Genomic DNA, 19,731 nt, shown 5'->3' with positions numbered 1-19,731 from the left:
CCTATTTTTTTTTTCTGGTTTGGCAGTACTGCTACAAGCAGAACCACTTCAAAAACTGTAGCAGTGAGAAGACATTTTGTGATGCTGCATACCCAGAGTATACCCGACATTCCTGTAATCTTGTGACAGGCACCAGCAGATGCATGACCACAGCTGCACAAGGCAGGGTAGTGCTAAGTATCCTAAATTACAGATGTAAAACATGCGGAGAAACTTGGACTCAGAGAAGATTTTAGGTAACTGTGCTTCCCATCTAAATCAAGGGGATGATGTCTCTATATGCCTTTGTAGATCTGCAGATGAGGGACTTTTTTTGAAGTCATGCTGAACCGTGTAGAGCAGCAGCAATTGGAAATTATGTTTCCCATGATCTGAACCAACATTTTTATTAATGCTCAGTGGGTCCAGAGAGCTTGCTTACTAAAACCAGGAGAAACTGCTGTGTATAAAACACAGGAGCCAGTTCCCTTCTTTCTGAGGCAACTGAGTCTCTAGGTTTGCAGGCCAGTGTCTGTGCAGCAACACAACTCCTCCCTGCCCCATACTTGGAGTGACCTAATCTCTCTCTCAGCCAGCTAATTTTTCCTGCTATTCTTTTCTTTTGAGAAGTTTCCTCCTCTAAGTCTGATATAGCAAACTCTATTACTATGGAGTTTCCCCTTCCTTGTCTCATCTGAGAAGGTGATCTCTGTCAACTAGACACTTGTGACAATAAAGCAGGTAGTTTTTCTATCACAGGTAGATGTGGAAGATGTTTTGCACAGCTGTGCCATATGTTGTGGGTTTGCAAGCTCCCCAGAAAGACCAGCCTACGTTCCCCCCGTGAGTAGTTACAGAGAATTCATATGTGCACAGTGCATTGGACATCTGAGCAGCACATGAGAACTGCAAATGAGGTCTTGGAACAACAAAAACTGTTATTAACTTCTTGACCCTTTTTTATTATTCATTCCTACAGTTATTGGCGTTAAAGGTTTCTTCATGTAACCTCAAAAATATCGTAATGTGAAGTAAGAATTGTTGCAGAGTTGGTATGAGTTTTGAGGCATTGAGGGCAGGTTGGGTGGGTCTTGCAGGAACGTAAGGGGCTGTTTGAAAATGTGCTATTCCATTTCTACCCCCCCAACAAATTTCTGAAACACCTTGAGTATTGAACTTCAAGAGTAAGCACCTATCTTCCTTCTGTTACCAGAGGGATACCAAACTATTAAAATAAATGAAAAAACACCAAAAACCTGAGAGGGATGGCCTCACTTTGTTAAATCACTGACCTTCACGGAACCACTGCAGAAGAGTTTCAGAGGACTGCCACGCTATCTCACCAGTTTCTAAGCATTTTATTTAAAAAAACCCCAAAAACAACAAAAGAAACCCCAAACCAAAACAAAAAATTCAAAATTAAACTTCCCTCCCCCTCCCCCCTTAGAAATTTCAAAAGGGGAAATGCATGGAAATATTTTGTTTCTGAAAGTTTAGTAACAGCAGTGATATTAAAATCGTCTAGTCTGTTTTTGGTGACTATTTGGATGACTCAGTTTGGTGCACTAGAGGAATTATCAGCTGAAAACCTTCTCATGGCTATGAAATAAAATTAGGTGAAATGAAAATAAGAGTATATCACAGGCCATGGTATGCACCAACAGATGGAATATGTACCTGATATGTTCAGGTGTCCAAGTACTAAGTTAGATGCACATGATAATGCCCTTGTCAATTAATGGTCTTCACACAGACACTACTGATAACTCAAGTTCATGGTCCATCCTTTTGCCATGTTAACACACATTCTGAATTAGGAAGGTATTTGCAAAACTGAAGAAATTTATACAATTATGATCACTTCTTTCGACTGCATTCTAGTCCTTTGAAGACTGTAACATACCGGTTCTCCATGCATTGTCTTCATGGACAGACAAAATTGACTTTCTGTCACTCAAACACAAGTAGGAAAAAAACAATTTGAAGCCCTATTTACTGCAAAATTTTCAGGTCTAAATTACAAAGCAGCAAAGTAGGGCCATTTTCCCTTCTGTGATGCTAAAAAGGACCATATTGCAAAGGCCTCTGCACGTGTGTGTACATATACATTTTACCCGTATGGCTTCTGGGTGAAAGGAGCAGAGGGTGGGTATTTATGTAGCAATGGGCAATTTGTGGTGAGTTTCTTAAATGGCTTAGTTTAAGCTGAATTTTTAAACTTCTGAGAAGTTGGCTTATGATGTCAGGCCGTGTTATCCACCCTATCATTGTTCTAAGTTCAGGTAAATATAGCATCTTGGGGGAAAAAAACTACATGAGAATTTTTTTCTTTTATTCCACCCCTACCCCTTCCCCCGAAGTCACACTTCGGCAAGCATCTTCCAGTCCTGATATATAGTGAACACTGCCTGTGATAAGCCCTGAAAAAAAATTGCATACTGTTTACTCTGGTAACCTTAAATTATTCAGTGATTATTTATGGGGAATTATATATGCTGTATGGAATACTTCCCTGAGTTAGGAAATAAGTTGACTCGGAACATACTGCCTTGCTAACCAAACCAATCTTTTATCTTCTGCAAATATGAACATATACCATGTGATCTTAGAGCACAGGGTCCAGAATATGCTTGGCAAAGTATCATGTGGGAAAGAAAGGAAAAAGAGAAATGAGACAGTAACAGGTACTGAGTTAATATGTATGAAGGATCACATAAAAATAACAGCTGCAGGGCACAGCAGTGGAAGAAAGGAAAAAAAAGACCAACTGTGGAGTTAGTACTTTAATTCTTTTAGTGAGAGAGGCAGCTCCAGTGCGGTATGTCCTTGAGATGACACAGTATCTTGAAGAGTGGTAGTTAGAGAGAAACACAGTAAAAAGACACAGAAGTAGGCGCAGTGAAAAGGCAGATTTATTTACTAGTAATACTGTACAGAGAAAAAAAAAAAAGAGAGAAGCCACAGTTACAGCATGGCTGTTGCTGGCAGTGTTCTTGGTTTTTTATTTTGGTTTTTTTTGTACTCATTTTTTTAATCTGAAGAGAAAAACATAACCATCAAAAAGTACACTTCAGGTTACAAAGTACAGCAGCTATCCCCAGCAATTCTAATCCAGTGTTAGCACAGCAGTTTTTCCCCAACAAAATGGGATTTTATTTACATTAGCTCACAAAGAAAGTGGGAGACTAAAGCTTAAAAAAAATCTCAACCACAATCTACATTCACCATAAAAGCTGCATTTTACACAACATTTTCTTGAACCCCTATAAAGAGTCGTTCTTTGTCTATGGAGTGAACGTAGTTGAGAGGGGAAGAAAACCTTCAGAAATGTGTTCTTTGCCTTTGTCCTGGCCTGCTCTTGCTTGGCTACCTTTGCTGGAGTCAGATTCAGTGGTCACAGGAAAAGCAAAAACTTTCAAACGGATTCATCTCCTGTATCTTCCCCTAAGCAGTTCCTACATTCATACTTGCAAAATAACAGGGACAATATTTGAGACCATCATCACTAGAGCACCTTAATCATAAATATAGGCTGATCTTCACACATCCTCAAGGCTATCCCTAATCTGCACAGTATGTGTTACACTTCCAAGTATGTACTTAGTGTTAGTGGAGCTTAAGCTCCACATTCAACTGGGACTTCATATTGTTGCACAAAACCTTCTTAATTTTTGAGTTTGCCACGATCTGACTGGCATATTATCTGTACTGGAGGGATACCAGTAGATTCTTGGAAGCTAATTTTACTGAGAATGCCTTTGCATGCTGGATCAGTCTGTGGGGAAGTTCACATTTTCTCCTGGGTCCTTTGCCCTGCCCATAGCAACCTGACATATGGGAGAGTGGCTTGCCTTCTGCTGCTGTACAAACTGCCTTCTGGATGACGATATTTTATGTACCAGGACATATCTAGCTCATATGAGTTTAGAGGCTTAGTGTGTTCCCAAAGGAATAGTTAGAGAGACAGCAGATTTACTTAAATAGCGAGATTTTAATGGAACTCACTGGGCAATACATAGGATGCCAGATGAATAGATAGGGAGAGTGCTCCTTTAAAATCAAATACATCCTAAGAATCTAGGAAAATTTCCAAATGCTGAGGACAGAATACCATCATTTCTTGCGACTCACACCAACAGGCATAAGGTGTTTTTTAACTCCAGTCTCTACTTTCTTCCCCCTCTTTTTTCTACGAGACCACAAAAGGGTAAGCAGAGGTATAAGGAAAAAAGGATCAGTTGAGCAATAGTGTCCAGAATGAGAGCAAGTACAGAGACAGGGGACAGGCAGTCTGGAGCAGAGGTGTGCAGACAGAAAAATCTGGAAATAAAACTTACACTGTCTCTTTTATGTTTGTTTGTGTGCAGGTATGAAGTTTGCCCCCACCATCTCCAGGCAGTGGGTTTTTGAGAGTTCCTGAAGGATGTTTGTCTCCTTTTAAACACAGTCAGCAAGGAGACCATGCTCTAAAACCCTCTCTGCAGAAAAGTGCACCAGTTTCACAACATCATTAAAAAAATCTATCTAACTAAACTAATGAGAAGACACAGTTAAAGCAGCATAAGCCTTGCCTGTAGCATATTGCTTAAAGACCAGACCCTATACACATTTGTGCATGTGCCTAAATTTCACTTGTCTGGATCATCCCATTACATTAAAAAGGGCTACTTGGGTGCTTGATGTTATGCTCATGGGCAAGTCTTTATATCTTACAGACAGGCTGAATAGATATGTAAGGTCTAAATTTTGGTAAAAGTCACTAACATACCAAAGCAAGTTAAAAATGCACAAATATACCCAAATTGGTGAACTTGAGTTACTTAGCTAATTCTAAAAATTAATTAAGTTTGGTTTTTTTTCCAATTTCAGAAGTAGATAAATTCTTAAAACAAACCCCTAAATCCACCTTTGAAAAGAATTTGGGAAACAATTGCAGGAAAGCTTTGCAATACAATAGCAGCAAACCCCTACAAAATAAGAGAAGCATTTGCGAACTGAAGGAAGGGACTCGGAATTCTTCACAAGTTTGCCCTTAAGAAAAGTGGTCTGTTCTTAATCCACTGGACAGCCTAAGTGGAACCACCACAGGAAAAAAGCTATAGATTTTGCAAGACTGTTTGAACCCATGAGGAAAAAGGCTCACTTTTATAATTGTTAAATTTTAAATACAAGTGGAACATTTTTAAGAACTTCATGCACCCTTGTCACTATTTACAAGCTAAGTTATTCTAAGTTTATATTACAAGTTGGATTTATATTCTTTTTGGACTAGGTGACAATCCATTTATATTCCATACTGAATAAATTCAACCATTTTATACAACTTACTCTTTTACATACAAAAATTACAGTCTATATTTTTGTTGGATATTGTCATAGTCTGCAACTATTAAGCACAGAACTAAAGTTTTCTTGCTGCTGAGAAGGCTCATGAAACACAATCTGAGCAAATTCTAAACTTTCCAATAGGCAGAAAGAACTGGTTGAAACTTAATGAGTTCAGAAAAAAATGAAGAATCCACGTCTCAGCCTGTGGGAAAATCCTCTACTTTGTCCAGATTATTTTGTTCAACCCTTTCCAGTGGCACAATCTCTTGCACTTTGAAATCTAATGCTGGATAAACTATGACAGAGCGAGAAAACATATAGTTCCCTATTTAGCCATACCTCTCTGCTGAAAGTAGGTAGCTATTGCCTACCATGTTGACTTTCTAGGTAAAGAAATTTGTCTGGCTATAGAAAGCATAGGTCCACTTTTTTTTGTAAAACACATTTACTTATTTAGCTGTGTTCATGGCAGGTATATTGGATTCTACTTTTCTAACTTGACTCTTCAAAAAGTGTTGAGATCCTTCCTGGAGAACATTGTGGTTAGGTCTACAAAAGATCCCAAGAAGCTGGGCATTGTCATAAACGTATGAAAAAGTTGAAAGGCTCAATGTCATGAGAAGGATGATATTCCAAAACTCAATACCCATTTAGGGTTTGTCTCTCATTACAAAAATATTTATTCCTTAAAAAAATACACAAATGTAATATACTACATTTTCTATTATATCCCCCCTACTTTCCAAGTATACCATTTGGATGTTTGACTAAGTTAAAAGCCAGAACACCTTTTATTTCTCTGGCAACTCTATATGTTATCTTTCTGCTCATATTAGTTTGTGGTATCTTAATAATTTTAGGTGTGAAGAATCAGTAGTGAACTTAGGTACAGTGACAGGGGACTAATATATTAGCTATTAGGGAAGTCCCACTAAATGTTTGCTCATGGATACCACTGATGTGGTAGCAATGCTGACTCAGGACCTGATCCTACTAGATGCTAAGCACCATTTTGTTTTGTGTTTTCTCAGAAGAAGCAGAGTTAGCCTCTAGGATTACACCAGCTTGGGCAAACTCAGCAGTGCATGTAGTTTGTACAGGTACATAAGAAGCACCCAAATCATACCCTGTGTTATCATTCATGCCCTGATCTTGCAGACACCTACACACATTCTTCCTGCGCATCATCCTGTTGACTGAAACAGGTCTACACACAGCACAATTAGGCATATGCATTTTTGTTTGCAGGACTGATGTCTCGTATTGCACCAGTAGAAGCACACTTCATGGAGAAGGGCTTGTGCACACTTCTCTTGCTGGGGATTGAAAGATAATGTTGTGTTTATACAGCTTTGGAATACAGCCTGCATTTTTTGGAAAAAAAATAAGGAAATGAAAGCTACAAAAAGAAGAAGGAAACGCAAGAATGCTAAGGCAAACTGTCAAATGGCACATCATACCTACTTTGTCATTCATTTAGATAACATCACAAAGGCAGACCAGAGGAGTTCTGTAAACACATATCATACAGTACATCAGCCATGGGAAATTAAAAAAAGAAAACAACCCTGTAATTCTTTTCTTTCTGTATTGATATTCTAGTAATTGAAAGAGATTGCCTAGCCACTAATCATAGCACTGTGGTTTTTGATTTGTGTTTTTCTTCTGTTTAAAAAAAAAGAAAGAATGGAAGTAAAATGCAGTGGTTTGCAAAAGTAACAGTCCCTGAATGCAAACAAGGGACGACATGGAAAGTGGGTTTATAGAAACTTAGAAAATACAAAATATAAAAAATTTCATAGGTTACTTTTTTCCCAGTCTAGGAAAAAATATACTGAAAAGAGGTTTTTTTCTTTGTTTTTTCTTACAAAAGTTAAGGCGAGCAGTTTGTTGTGGCAAAATGCTATCACTGAACCAGTTTATGACTTTGCTTTTTTGTATCCCCTCGTGCTGAAACTGAAAATGTACATGTGATGGCATAAGTTAAACAGACAGGGATTTTGCTGAAAACAATACCAAAAACCCATCCCATAATGATCCTTACAAAACTCTCTCTCTGCTTGGTCGTAGAGCAGACCTCTTCCTTTGCTCCTGATTGTGCTTGAATTTCCACAGGCAGCTTCCTATCCAAGGGTGAGGAGAAAACCAACCCCTTCAAAGCCCAAAGCAGCCCTGGAAAAACAGTTTACATTCATCAGCCTAGGCTAACGCATCTGAATTCCCCTGTAACTTGGCTGCAGGCTAATGGCTAGAAGGGATAAGATGATGTCCAGGCATGGCTGCTGCCTTGTGGAGGGGAATGATTGGAGTAAGCATGTTTCAGATAAGGCCCTGTGATTTCAGACCCATTTGCTCCTATTTCATGTTTTTCCTGACCTCAGATGTGGAACTGCCTTTGACCTGTAAAGACAAACCTTATGCAGACAAACCTTTAGCTTTTCTGGATCTACCAGGGCCTGATAACCAAGGAGTTAATGTGAACATATAAAAAAGACTGGCCTTCCTAGGCACTCAATGATAGCTACAAGAACTGAGCAGTAGGTATTTGAGAGGTTTAAGGTTTAAGGCTTGTGCTCTACTTCTAACCACTAAAGGGCCACTTCTGGACTCTCATGTGTCACCATCTCCCCACCATGTTGAGCCTCAGATGGTGCAGTGGTCTCAGACATGTTCTGGTCCCAGCGTCAGCAAGCATCTCCCAAAGCTGGATGCTAAGGGAGTCATCCCCAAACTGCTGAGCCGGTGCTGAACCAGAAAGTCGTCTGACATGGGAGCATATGGCTAAAGGGATGGAGGAACAGAACGGGTTAGGGTAATATGACACCTCAAATTTCCCAAGCAGCAGGGTTTTGAGAAAAAATGTCCATATGGCGAGAGGAGCTGCAGGGGGAAAAAGATCAGGCTGTGAAGATGCCATGAGGCCAGGGTGGCTGTGAAGGTGGCATCACACCCAGAGAGGCAGTGGTGAGGAATGAGAGGTCTGGCCAGGCCAGGAGGAGATGGCTAGGAGGTTTTTTTCTGAGTGTTCCTGGTGAGGTGAGCAGGCCCCAGAATGCGAGAACTATTGCAAAGCGCGCCCAGCTCTCATGTCATTCACTGGTAGATCCAAGGCAGAAAGGGCTTCACCCTTTGTGTTGCAGTGCTTTGGGGTCCTAAAATATGCTTGAGGACAGTCTCACTTGGCCACTCTGGGCTTTAAAACTTAGGGTCTTGTTTTAAGAAATATTGAGGTTTGTAAATGTTTAGCATATCTGGGAAAAAAAAGAAAAAATTGGAATTCCCCTTCCCCAAAAACCACCACCCAACCAAAAAAACCCCAAAACACAGGCTGCTAGTTTCTAACAAACAGCCACCAGACTTATTGTTGCAATGTGGGGCTCTGTGGCCCTTCCCCTCTTTGATAAAACTTAACCACCTAAGCCTGAGTCAAAGGATAATGTGCAGAGCTTCTCTGGGTGAGTTTGGTCCTTCTCCCATCCAAAAGCCCCCAGAGGGAGGCAAAGGGAGCATATGGAAATCTATTAATTTCTGCCTCTGTAGCAGATATGGAGACCAGCAAAATTTCTGCAGGTGTCAAAGAGGTGAGGCTGTCTCTTACTACTCTTGGTTTATTTACTACTTGTTTGTTTTTTTTTTTTGTCTGACAGTCACCTGGGCAGTGGTGAGAAGTTTCATTGACCAGCTCCATACTGACAGCTGAGTGATCTAACATGGGAACTATCTTTTGCATTTTTTGTTTGTGTAGGTTTTCAGTGTGCCTCATATTACCACCACTGTGAACAAGTGTCTTTTTTACTGGCACAGAAAGAAAAGAGTACAGAGCTGGAACTGTGTTTAATTGGATGCTCTGAACTAACAATTAATGCAGTAAAAGCACCATCCAAGAAAAAACAGAAATATCATAGAAACCACCTCAGACTGAAAAGAGGCTTTTTGTTGTTTTCTCTTTCCTTTTTTTTTACTTTTTTTTTTTTACTTTTTTTTTTACCTTTTTTTTTACTTTTTTTTTTTGGTTGCTGTTAAATAATTTTTAAAGTCTGATAGTTTCAAAGACACTTCAAAATAATGTTCAGTACTTGTTCACACTATCAGAAAATATAAAACCTGATTTTTAATCTCACCTGTGTAGTTATAATTCCAGACTAACTCCATTAGAGTGAGTTAAGCAAAACTGGAGTGAGACAAGAATCAGGTTCATAATATCTCACCATGAAAAATCTGGCTGCTTTCTCTGTTAGAAGAATCAAAAAGCAAGAAACAAAGAAACATCTACTGACTTTGGATGCCTTCCCCTTTTTACGTTTTCATCTGGAGTTGTTTTTAAGAGGCCTGATTTTCAGAGGTCAGATGAAGAATATTGCACTGGAAATCAGGTCTCCTTGAAGTGCCCCACATTAGAAAATGAAGCATCCAAAACCACCAGCAGTTTTTGAAAAAGTTAGTCTTGTGGCTATAGGATCGTCTCCAAAAACATCTGCTCTGACAAAACTCCAGTGGGCCTCCACAGGAATTTTACCTGGACAAGCAGGGCAGGATCAGACCCATTGCCTATCATTATGTAGGAGCACTGAAGGTACACGTTGTGAGAAATTACACTTCCCTAAGAATTACAAAATTAATCTCTGGCCCTGCCCCCATTCCCAGCACTGAGAATTTTGTCACTGAATCCAGTAAGAATAGGGTCAGACTTTGAGAGAAGTCCATTTATATTCTAGGGAAATAGAAAGCAATATCTCTCATCTGTTGGAGTTCAGCAGGAAAACTTCATGTATAAACATTGGCAGAGTTACTGAAAGGCAAGTAATTAGATCAGTGACTCCATTTCTGTTGGTGTGACAGCTGCATCTTTTTCATGTCAAGTTAATTTCAACTGTAATTTTGGGAGATGAAGTGCATATACAATACTGTAATCTGGAAGATTTATATAAGGCAAAATCATCATTCATACATTTTCTAGAAAGAATGATTAAGGTCCACTTCTGGTATCACCAATAAGCAGAAATGGCGATGGGTTTTTCTGACACTGCAAACTAAACTGGAAAGTTACTATAAAACAAAACTATGCAAATTTTTTGGGAAAGACTTGTCTGAGTTTTAGCAAATTAAACAGTAAAATGATCTGAGCCTTCCCCCAAGAAATAAAAATTATGATCTATAAAATAATGTTTAAATGTGATTTTTCTTTAAAAAGAGAAGTAACAATTTTTTAAGGCTCTCATATCTGGTGGCTGTGAAACTCAGACTCCCACAAAATCCTAGGAATCTGACCAAGCCTGCCAGATATTCAAAGAAAAAAATGTAAAAAGTGTTTTCATTATATATATAAAATATATATAAAAATCAAATAAATATGAAAACATATGTTCCATTTCCCATTAATCTCTCACTCTGTAATATTAAGGAAAAAACTCCCAACAATAACAACAACAACAAAAAAAAAAGAAGCAGAAAACCCCCAACCCCTCCCCAAACTCCAAATAGTATGTCTGATGGGAAAATAACCAGGCGTTCCTCTTCCTGAAGAACTAGAAAGCAAAGCAACCCAACTGCAAGGCAATGGAGGCATTCACTTCCAGTTCACAGTATTGCAGTTAGAAGTACAGTGAGGTCTAGGTAAGTGATGGAGCAGGAGCTGCCTGGAGCAGGGAAGGAGGAGGTGTTCACATGACAATACAGCATTGACAGCGCTTTTTCTTTTGTGTACCTGGGGCAGCTTCCAAGGGCAGGCTCTCTTCCTTCCCCTCAGGAGAGGAGGGCTCTGTTGTATCTGACAGGGGCCTGCCAGAGACCAGCTCAGCGGCGTTCCCGTCCATGGTGGAAACGTCTGTCACTGTCTTCTCCCGCAATGACTTCTCGTCGTCCTCATCAATCAGCACAAGCTCTGCCTTGATGGTCTCATCATAGCCCAGCACTTTCTTTGTCTCCTCTTCATCATCGATGTTCTGGTAGCCCATAAATATCATTGTCACTGGCTGATCTGCACTGACCTCCAGGGTTTCACCACCACAGGGTTTATCTTGGGGCTGAGGCTTCACAGCATGTCCTTTGACGGATTTGTGTACCATTTCCAGCTTTGCCTCCTTGAAGAGCATTTGCTCCTTCATATGGCTAAGGCTTCCATCGGCTACCACATTTCTGTCTGACACAGTCATTGTTTCATACCCTCCTTTTACACTTGATTGTCCAGCTTTTTGCATAAGTTCATCTACGTCCTTTGAGCTTAATTTATGTACTCCATTTTCTACCACTGTGCCACCAGAGTGAACCTCATAGACTACCTTGGAACCATCATCATAGACTTTGAATCCTCTTTGATGGGCCTCATCTGGGCCAACAGGTGAAGCAGAGACAATCTTGGTCTCTCCTGTCTGTTTGTCTTTCTCCACATTAATTTCCATGGTGCACAAAGCTTGAATGAAAACAAGAGAGGAAGTGCATGTTACAACAAAAAAAGCCAGTGAATGGTTAATTGCCAAACAGACAAAGAAAACTATGGTGCCCCTTTTTCCTATCTCCTGCTGCTAAAGGGCTAAGCAGTCTACATTAGAGGTGGGACGCAACACTGTGGACAGAGATAGTTATTACACTGTGGCTTTTTATGCAGGTGGAGGCTAGGCATACCTGTGGCAAACAGGACCTACTCTGCCAACTCACGCTTCATGGAGCTGTCTCTGATCAATTAGGAGCGCCAAGAGGTTAGGTGTAATTTAGGCAAAGGGAGGTGACAGCATGCAGGTTGCTTTCAAACTTTCCGGTCTGAACTTGCCTCAAAATTCAGAGAGAACCTCTCTACTCTCTCCTTCTTCTCTGCCATCAAACTGCCAGTTAGTTGGTAACAAGTTTTGTTTGCTGCATGTAATACCCAGACCACTTTATTATCAATGCTTGTCCTTGCTTAACTCTTCCATCCGTAGCATTCAAACCATTTTAGAGACGTGAAGAAACATTGTTTATCCCTGTTCTACAGGTGAGAAAACAAAACCACACAGGAATGGGATAATTTCTCCCACAGGTGTGTGGCAGGGCAGCTCTCTCAGCTTCCACACCAAGACATTGACAGTGACCTCTATTTCCAGAGTTAATAGAATGTACAAAGTGGCCAAGAAGTGCTTCCTCGTTTATGTGAATTGGGCAGTAAGCACCATTGCCAAAGATGAACAAAAAAGTAACAATGAACTGATTTTCAAAGTAATGAAACAACAGGTAAAAACTTGTGTGAGGGATGTTGCTTTAGAATAGCAAAGGTGTTCTAGCAGGTAAGGATGTGTAATGACATGGAAATTGTAGACCACACAGTAGGAATAGACAAGCAGTCTACACTGCTCCAACATCCATTTCGAGATACAATGACATCTCACTAGACAGCTTTTCAAAGAAAAATGTGCAAAGGTCTCTCAGATTTTCCGGAAGAGTTCATTTGTTTAAGCATTCCTTGTGTGCATAGAAAAACATTTTGGCTCCTAGACAGACATCCACAGACACTTTATTACAAATTACCACAGGTAGTGACAACTGTTTGTGAAACTTAGAGTGATCATTTCCATCAATGAACCTCAAAGGTATAATCATGACTTGTCTTACCTGGGGACACCATAAACGGGCATGTTTGCTTTTTTTTTGATTTATTTTCAAGTGAGTACAGAATATCTTTGCCCCAAGAACTAATAAGGTTGGTATGTTTGTATTTAAAAAAAATAATTAATATAAAAATTACTGTCGCTTTAATATATTTCCTCAGTCTTTTTATTCACACACGGTAGAATTATTTTTCCTGTATCCTTAAAGCAAAGTATTTAATCAACAATAGGAAATTTACCACAACGTGCATCACGATGCCTCCCGTAGTACTGGACAAAAAATTCATGTGTTGCTGAGTGAATGCATGCTGTTCCCCGTGAGGTGGTCTCCTCTGTCCCCCCTGAGTGCAGTCCGGTAGGTAGCCCAGTCAAATGAGGGGTCTGGCCATCTACATGCTGTGTGCGTCTGCTGAGGCCTTGTCCAGCCCTGGCAGGACTGCTTAGATCAAGTGCCACACTCCACAAACACCTGCATGGAGCCAGAGGACAGAGATGCCCATGGGTGAAGGAGCATTGCTGCCTCTGAGAGCGAGGCATTGCTGAAGACTGGAGTAGGCTACAGAAGCAGTGATCTCATTTTGGTCATTAAACCCTAAGGAATTATCCCTAAGGACTGTTTTTAACACTGCTTTGGGAGGTTTATGGACTAGCTGTGTCATGAACCTGAGCACAGGATGCCCGTTTTCACAATGAAGTAGGGCTACCTGTGTGAACGGTGTGGCCATCCCACAGCAGCCTGAGCAGCCAGGAGGAGGCTGTGGGGCTGAGAGCTGAGCTCTGTGTTGAGGTGTGCAGCAGGGGACTGTGACGCAGCTGGCATGGATGAAAACAGGGGAGATTAATGCTGGAAATCAGGAAAAAACTGTCATCCCAGGGCTGGTAGCAATGAAGCCCCTAAGCAATTGCCCTGAAAAGCTGTGGCATACTGCACCATGGTGCAGCTCAGAGAGCAGCTGACATGCAACACTTGCTTGGGACTGTCCCAGCCCAGGAACTGGTGCACAAGTGCCCTTTATGCCTCATCCAAGTGCCTCTGCCCTGAAGCTATTAACAGAATTTATACAGATAATGAAACAAAAAGATGCAGGTGCCATGGGGGCTGCTCAGGCAGATAGTATTCAATAACGTCCAACATTACACAGGTAAAAATAGGGGTTGGCTAGCCTATGGTGAAGATGGTGAAGATGCTAAAACTGACAGTTTTCTGAGTGGCAGGCAGTTGAGTTGAAGCAAAGCTGAACTGTGAGGCAGCAACAGCACATTTAGAAAATCATCTCTGATAAGCAGAAGTTCCTAATTTGTCCTGACCATAACAGTCCTACAGAGAGTGCACCAGAAGCCTACCAACTGGCCACCTGCTATCTTCTTGGTTAGAAGCAGCATCCTGAGCTCCCCTGGAGCTTCTGTGCTTCTCCTCTTCTTTGAAAAATAAAAGTATTATCTAGGACATGACTTTTCAATAAAGAGTGATGATTTTCCTGTGAAGTAGTTGAGGGCCATATATTTTTAGTGCAGAAGAGCATGTGATCTGCCAGATCCTCCTGGTTTTGATGCACAAATTTATTTCAGTATTGTGTATTAAAAAAAGACTTGTACGATGGGCATGAATTTAGAAGCAGATAGCAAAAATCTGAGAGTTAAATCATGTGGACCTGACCATATTTGAGTTAGTAATCTTGAGGAGTATGAGCCTGGCAAGGAGCAAAGTCAAGACCCTGAACTTTGCAAAAGTGAACTTCCAGCTTTTTTAGGAGTTGGTGAATGAGATTCCCTGGCAAACTATCCTTCGGGACAGAGGGGCTGACCAGAGCTGGCAGCCTTTTAAGACCATTTTTCTTAGGGCAAAAGAGCTCTCTATCCCAATATGTAGGAAATTAAACAAGGCAGGCCAGAAACCAGCATGGCTGAGCAAAGATATGCTCCTCAAGAGTAAGAAAGCAAGGTCTACTAGTGGAAGCAGGGAAAGGTGACCTTGGGAGAGTACAGGGGTAAGATTTAAATGTGTAGGGATGGGGTCAGGAAAGCCAAGGCAAAGCTGGAACAGGATTTGGTAAAGGACGTGAAGAACAACAAGAAGGGATTCTATAAGTACATAGGTCAGAAAAGAAAGGCCAAGGAGAGTGTACGCCCCTTGATAAACAAGAAGGGTGAATTGGTGGTGACAGACATGGAGAAGCCTGAGGTACTCAAAGAGTTCTTTAGCTTAGCCTTCAACGGCAGTCGGGCTTCCCACTTCTGCGAAGTCCCTGATCCTCTGGGTGGGTGTGAAGGGAGTGAAGTCCCTCCCACTGTAGGTGAAGAGTGGGTTTGGGATCACTTGATGAAGCTGAATAGCCACAAGCCCATGGGACCTGATGAGATGCATCCCAGCGTCCTGTGGGAACTGGCTGATGTTCAAGGCCAGGTCGTACGGAGCTTTGAGCAATTAAGTCTAGTGAAAGGTGTCCCTGCCCACGGCAGAGGAGTTGGAACTAGATGATCTTTAAGATCTCTTGCAACCCAGGTCATTCTATGGTTCTGTGTTGTTGCCGAGCCACTCTCCATCATATTTTTAAAGTCATGGCAGTTAGGCAAAATCCCTGGTGACTGGAAAAAGGGAAACATGACTCACATTTTTTAAAAGGGGAAAAAGGAAGAACTGAGGAACTACAGACTAGTGAGCTTTACCTCTGTGCCTGGGAAGTTAATAGAGCAGATCCTCCTAGAAGATATGCTAAGGTATATAAAAGATAAGGAGGTGATCTGAGGCAGCCAGCATGGTTTTACTAAAGGCAAATCATGCCTGACTACTCTGGAGGCCTTCTATGATGGAGTGATGGCAGCGGTTGGCAAGGGAAGACACACGTCATCTATCTAGACTTCTGTAAGGTCTTTGATATAGTCCCCCATGACATCCTTATCTTCAAACTGGAGAGACATGGGTTAGATGGATGGACTATTTGGTGGATAAGGAATTGGCTGGATGGACGCAGCCAGAGAGTTGTGGTCAATGGCTCTATGTCCAGGGGTAGGCCAGTGACAAGTGGTGTCCCTCTGGGCTCTGTCTTGGGACCAGCATTGATATCATTATCAGTGACACAGATGGTGAGACCGAGCACAGTCTCAGCAAGTTTGCAGATGACATGAAGCTGAGTCACGCAGTTGGCACAAAAGAAGGAGGAGATGCCATCCATGGGGACCTGGACAAACTGGATAAGTGGGCCCAGGAGAATCTCATGAAGTTCAACAAGACCAAGTGCAGTGTGCTGCACCTGGGTCAGGTGCACCTCAATACACATCAGGAGAATTCATTGAGATCCGCCCTGAGGAGAAGAATTCAGGGATTCTTATGGGTGAAAAGCTGGACAGGAGCCAACAGTGTGTGCTTGTAGCCCACAATGCCAACCACATCCTGGCTGGATCAAAAGAAGTGTGGCCAGCAGGGTGAAGGAGATGATTCTGTCCCTCTATTCTGCCCTTACTCTACCCACCTGGAGTCCTGCATCCAGGTCTAGGGTCCTCAGCACAAGAAATATGTGAACCTATTGAAGCAGGTCCAGAGGACGGCTGTGAAGATGATCAAAGGGATGGAGCACCTCTCCTATAAGTGCTGGCTTAGAGAACTGGGATTGTTCGGCCTGGAGAAGAGAAGACTTTGGGGAGCCTTTATTGTGGCCTTCCAGTAACTTAAGTGGGCTTATAAAAAGGAGAGAGAGGGACTCTTTTTATGGGTAGATAGGGACAGGACAAGGGGCAATGGTTTTAAACCGAAAGAGGGCAGGTTTAGAATAAATGTTAGAAAGAAAGTGTTTACTGTAAGGGTGGTGAAGCACTGGCACTGAGTGCCCAGGTAAGTTGTGGGTGCCGCATCCCTGGAAGTGTTCAAGGCCAGGTTAGATGGTGCCCTGACCAAACTGATTTAGTGAATGGCATCCCTGCCCATGGCAGTGGGATTGGAACTATATGATCTTTAAGGTCTCTTCCAACCCAAACCGTTCTATGATTCCATGGTTCTATTTAGGAAAAGTTGCAAGATACAATTTTTTTTTATGGTATGGAGTACTGACTGGTAACCGTGTCTTACTTACTAGGAAAACTTTGGGCAACAAGTTCTACCACTGCTTGGAAGACTGTCCTAGAAAGTTAACAGGTGTGATCCTTCTGTAATTCAAGTCTGGCAAATCTGCTTAAGCCACTGTCAACATTTTATTTTCATTTATTCTACTGTGATTTCAGCTGCAGTGTTTTTAGATATTGGTATAACATATAGTTCGTGACCAACCCAGGGATCACATTGAAGCTACTTGTGCAAGTAAATGCATAAATTTAACTGAGTTTCTTAGAAAGCTGTTCACCAGTGAAATGCATTGCCATGGGAGAAGTGAATAACAGAACCCTGCTTATCTGCCTGTGTGCATGGTGTTTGTTTTTTACAGGAAAACCTAGCAGCTCATCTTGTCAAAGTAGCTGCAAAATAAACTAATGTTGATATCTCAAATGTCTTTATTTAACCAAAGCTTATTTACTGCTAAGTGTAGTCTATTAACAAAATACAAAACTATCTGACAATAGAATTGAAACTGGAAGCGGTACTTGAAGATGACAGCCATTATTCACAAGTTTTCTGCACAAGTTTTAATTACAATGAAACATTATGCAGTGCTTCATGACAATATCCCAATGTGCAGACAGAAGGACCTAACTTCTGCCTGTTATGTGGAGGATGTTCTTTAAAAAAAAATCTTAGACTTTGAGCTTTTTTAAGGTGGATGCTTACAGCCCACCTTTGAGAACATGTGTTGATGCCTTTTCTTTAACCTATTGCACACACACAATACACTTATCAAGGACTACACTAACAAGGCTTCTGAGTCATCCAAAGAATTAAAGAAATTATTGCTTTCTTGGTGTTGACAAAATGGCAAAAAGCACACAGAAAAGCTTGCTTTTAAGACAGATCAGGGTAAGCATCGGTGGAAGGGAAGATTTTGGAATGGCTTGCAACAGGACTTATGGAAAAATACATATTTCATAGCTGTATACAGTATTTTAGCTGCAGACATTGCTTTGCTGTGCTTCTTAACTCACTCTTCAAGTAAGCCCCCTTTCATCCCACCCCTTGGGACACCTCTTAAGTAGCCACCAACAATTTGGTCTTGCGATAGGGAGTACGTTGTTTAGAAAAGAAGGATTTTGAAAATAGTAAAAATGTACAGCTTTTGACAATCATGTTGTTACATTTAAGACACATACTCAATCTGAAAATTAAATGTTAGAAAATTCTCTGTATGACTCCAAGCACAAAACATGCCCACCTTTTCCCCAAGAAAAAAGAGTAGCATACAAAGAAATATAAAATGACACAAATATTTGAAGCATGTATTTGGTCTTGTGAGTCCTGCCTGTCTGTCTCATTCATCTTAATGAAAGTTGCATGCATACAACAGAGGAGACAAAACCTTGGCCTAGATACCATGTATTTGTATTAGCAGAGATAGAAAGAACTGAATGTTTCCATGTGAAAAAAAGGGATGTTTCCTATGCTACTTGTATGTAGTTCAACTACATTGTTTTGAGAGTACTCATTGCAGTTCAAAAATCCTTGACTTATTTACAAAATACAAATCAAGCAGCATTTCCTGGCATTTAAATGATATCAGGACACCAGACTCATTAATGTAATATAACAAAAAAGTTCATGGCTACTGGACTGATATTATAATACTTTGTTCCTTGAGACTTACCAGCTACTCTGCTTGCTCCGTCCCACCCAGGAACTGGCTCTCCTGTTCGTGAATAGAGGGTTGGGAGTTCAGGGATCTGGGAGTAAATGTAATTTACTGCATCTGGTGTCAGAGAACAGGAAACAGTTAGATTCGTGCTACGAGCCCCAGTGGCTTCATTGCTTAGACAGCAGAGTGTTGTCAGCCATGACAATAGTCACTGGAGCTTTGTACTAGATAATCGGATCAAAGCAAACAAAGTGCAAAGTCACTGTCCTGTGATTGGTGTTCAATAGACTAGCTGAGGCAGGAGGGATTGGGTCCAGATGACTCAAACCTTATGTCAGATGAACACATAAAATTATTTGTCAGGAGGTTCTGGATTTATCAAGACTGTGACCTTTAAAAACAGGGGGTGGGATGCAGCAGGGAAGGTAAGGAACAAATCTAATGTGATACCCAGAATACGTGACTTTTCAAATAGAGATATAAAAGCCTAAAACTGCTAATGTTGACTGAATAGGATGAAAGAACGAGTTGTTTCCAATATTACTGAACCAGCATTCGGCCTTTTGTTCTTAAACCTGAAATTTAGCTAATAATGAAATCACATATAGGTATTGATAGGGTACCTGTTTTGGTCTTCAGTAGGTATTATGTTCCTGCCAGTGCTGCAATGTCATCATTCATTAACAAACCCTGAATAGTAGAAAGCTATCATAAAGGATTGACTTGTTTTACATTTGAGTTTATGGGTGTTTATCAAAACGTAAATATGTTCTTTAGAAGAGATATTAACCAATTTAAGAGTATTTCTTGGTAGATATGTTGTGGCTGGATTAAATATAACTAGATAGCATTTATTGTTCTGCTAGAATTCAGTGGTTGAGCTAAGAGCAGAGCTCAGAGGAGAGATGTACAAACAACTGACTTAAAGTTCAGGCATCAAACCAAAATGAAAAAGAAAAAAAATAAACTAACCCCACTCTTTCCTATTAAGTGGAAATGTTTTCAACTCTGTATGCAAATGGTTAAATTTCTGTTCAAACATAAGATTCTGTCAGGTGTGAAACAGACCACTCTTTTTCCGCCAAGGTTCTTTGCCACTACAATGTATAATTTGTCAAGCCCTTGGTATGGCCTGG

General features: G+C 40.9%; 1 protein-coding gene across 4 annotated transcripts in view; it reads right to left on the bottom strand.

Moving 5' to 3' along the window:
* LOC113981589 (A-kinase anchor protein 2-like) overlaps window positions 1–19,731 on the bottom strand; it is a 266,112-nt gene that overhangs the window by 128,551 nt on the left and 117,830 nt on the right. The window contains exons 6-7 of one of the 4 annotated variants that reach the window (XM_027709035.1): window positions 18,608–18,709; window positions 11,012–11,716 (exon numbers count right to left, since the gene is read on the bottom strand). The exons of the other annotated variants lie outside the window; for them this stretch is intronic. Coding sequence (XP_027564836.1) covers window positions 11,012–11,716; window positions 18,608–18,709 — 807 coding nt within the window. The remainder of the gene's footprint in view (window positions 1–11,011; window positions 11,717–18,607; window positions 18,710–19,731) is intronic. 4 annotated transcript variants of the gene reach the window in all.

The sequence above is a fragment of the Neopelma chrysocephalum genome, unplaced genomic scaffold (genome assembly GCF_003984885.1).
Source record: "Neopelma chrysocephalum unplaced genomic scaffold, ASM398488v2 Primary Assembly neopelma1_96671, whole genome shotgun sequence".
Taxonomy (NCBI): Eukaryota; Metazoa; Chordata; class Aves; order Passeriformes; family Pipridae; genus Neopelma; species Neopelma chrysocephalum.
This window is presented reverse-complemented; position numbering and strand designations above follow the sequence as displayed.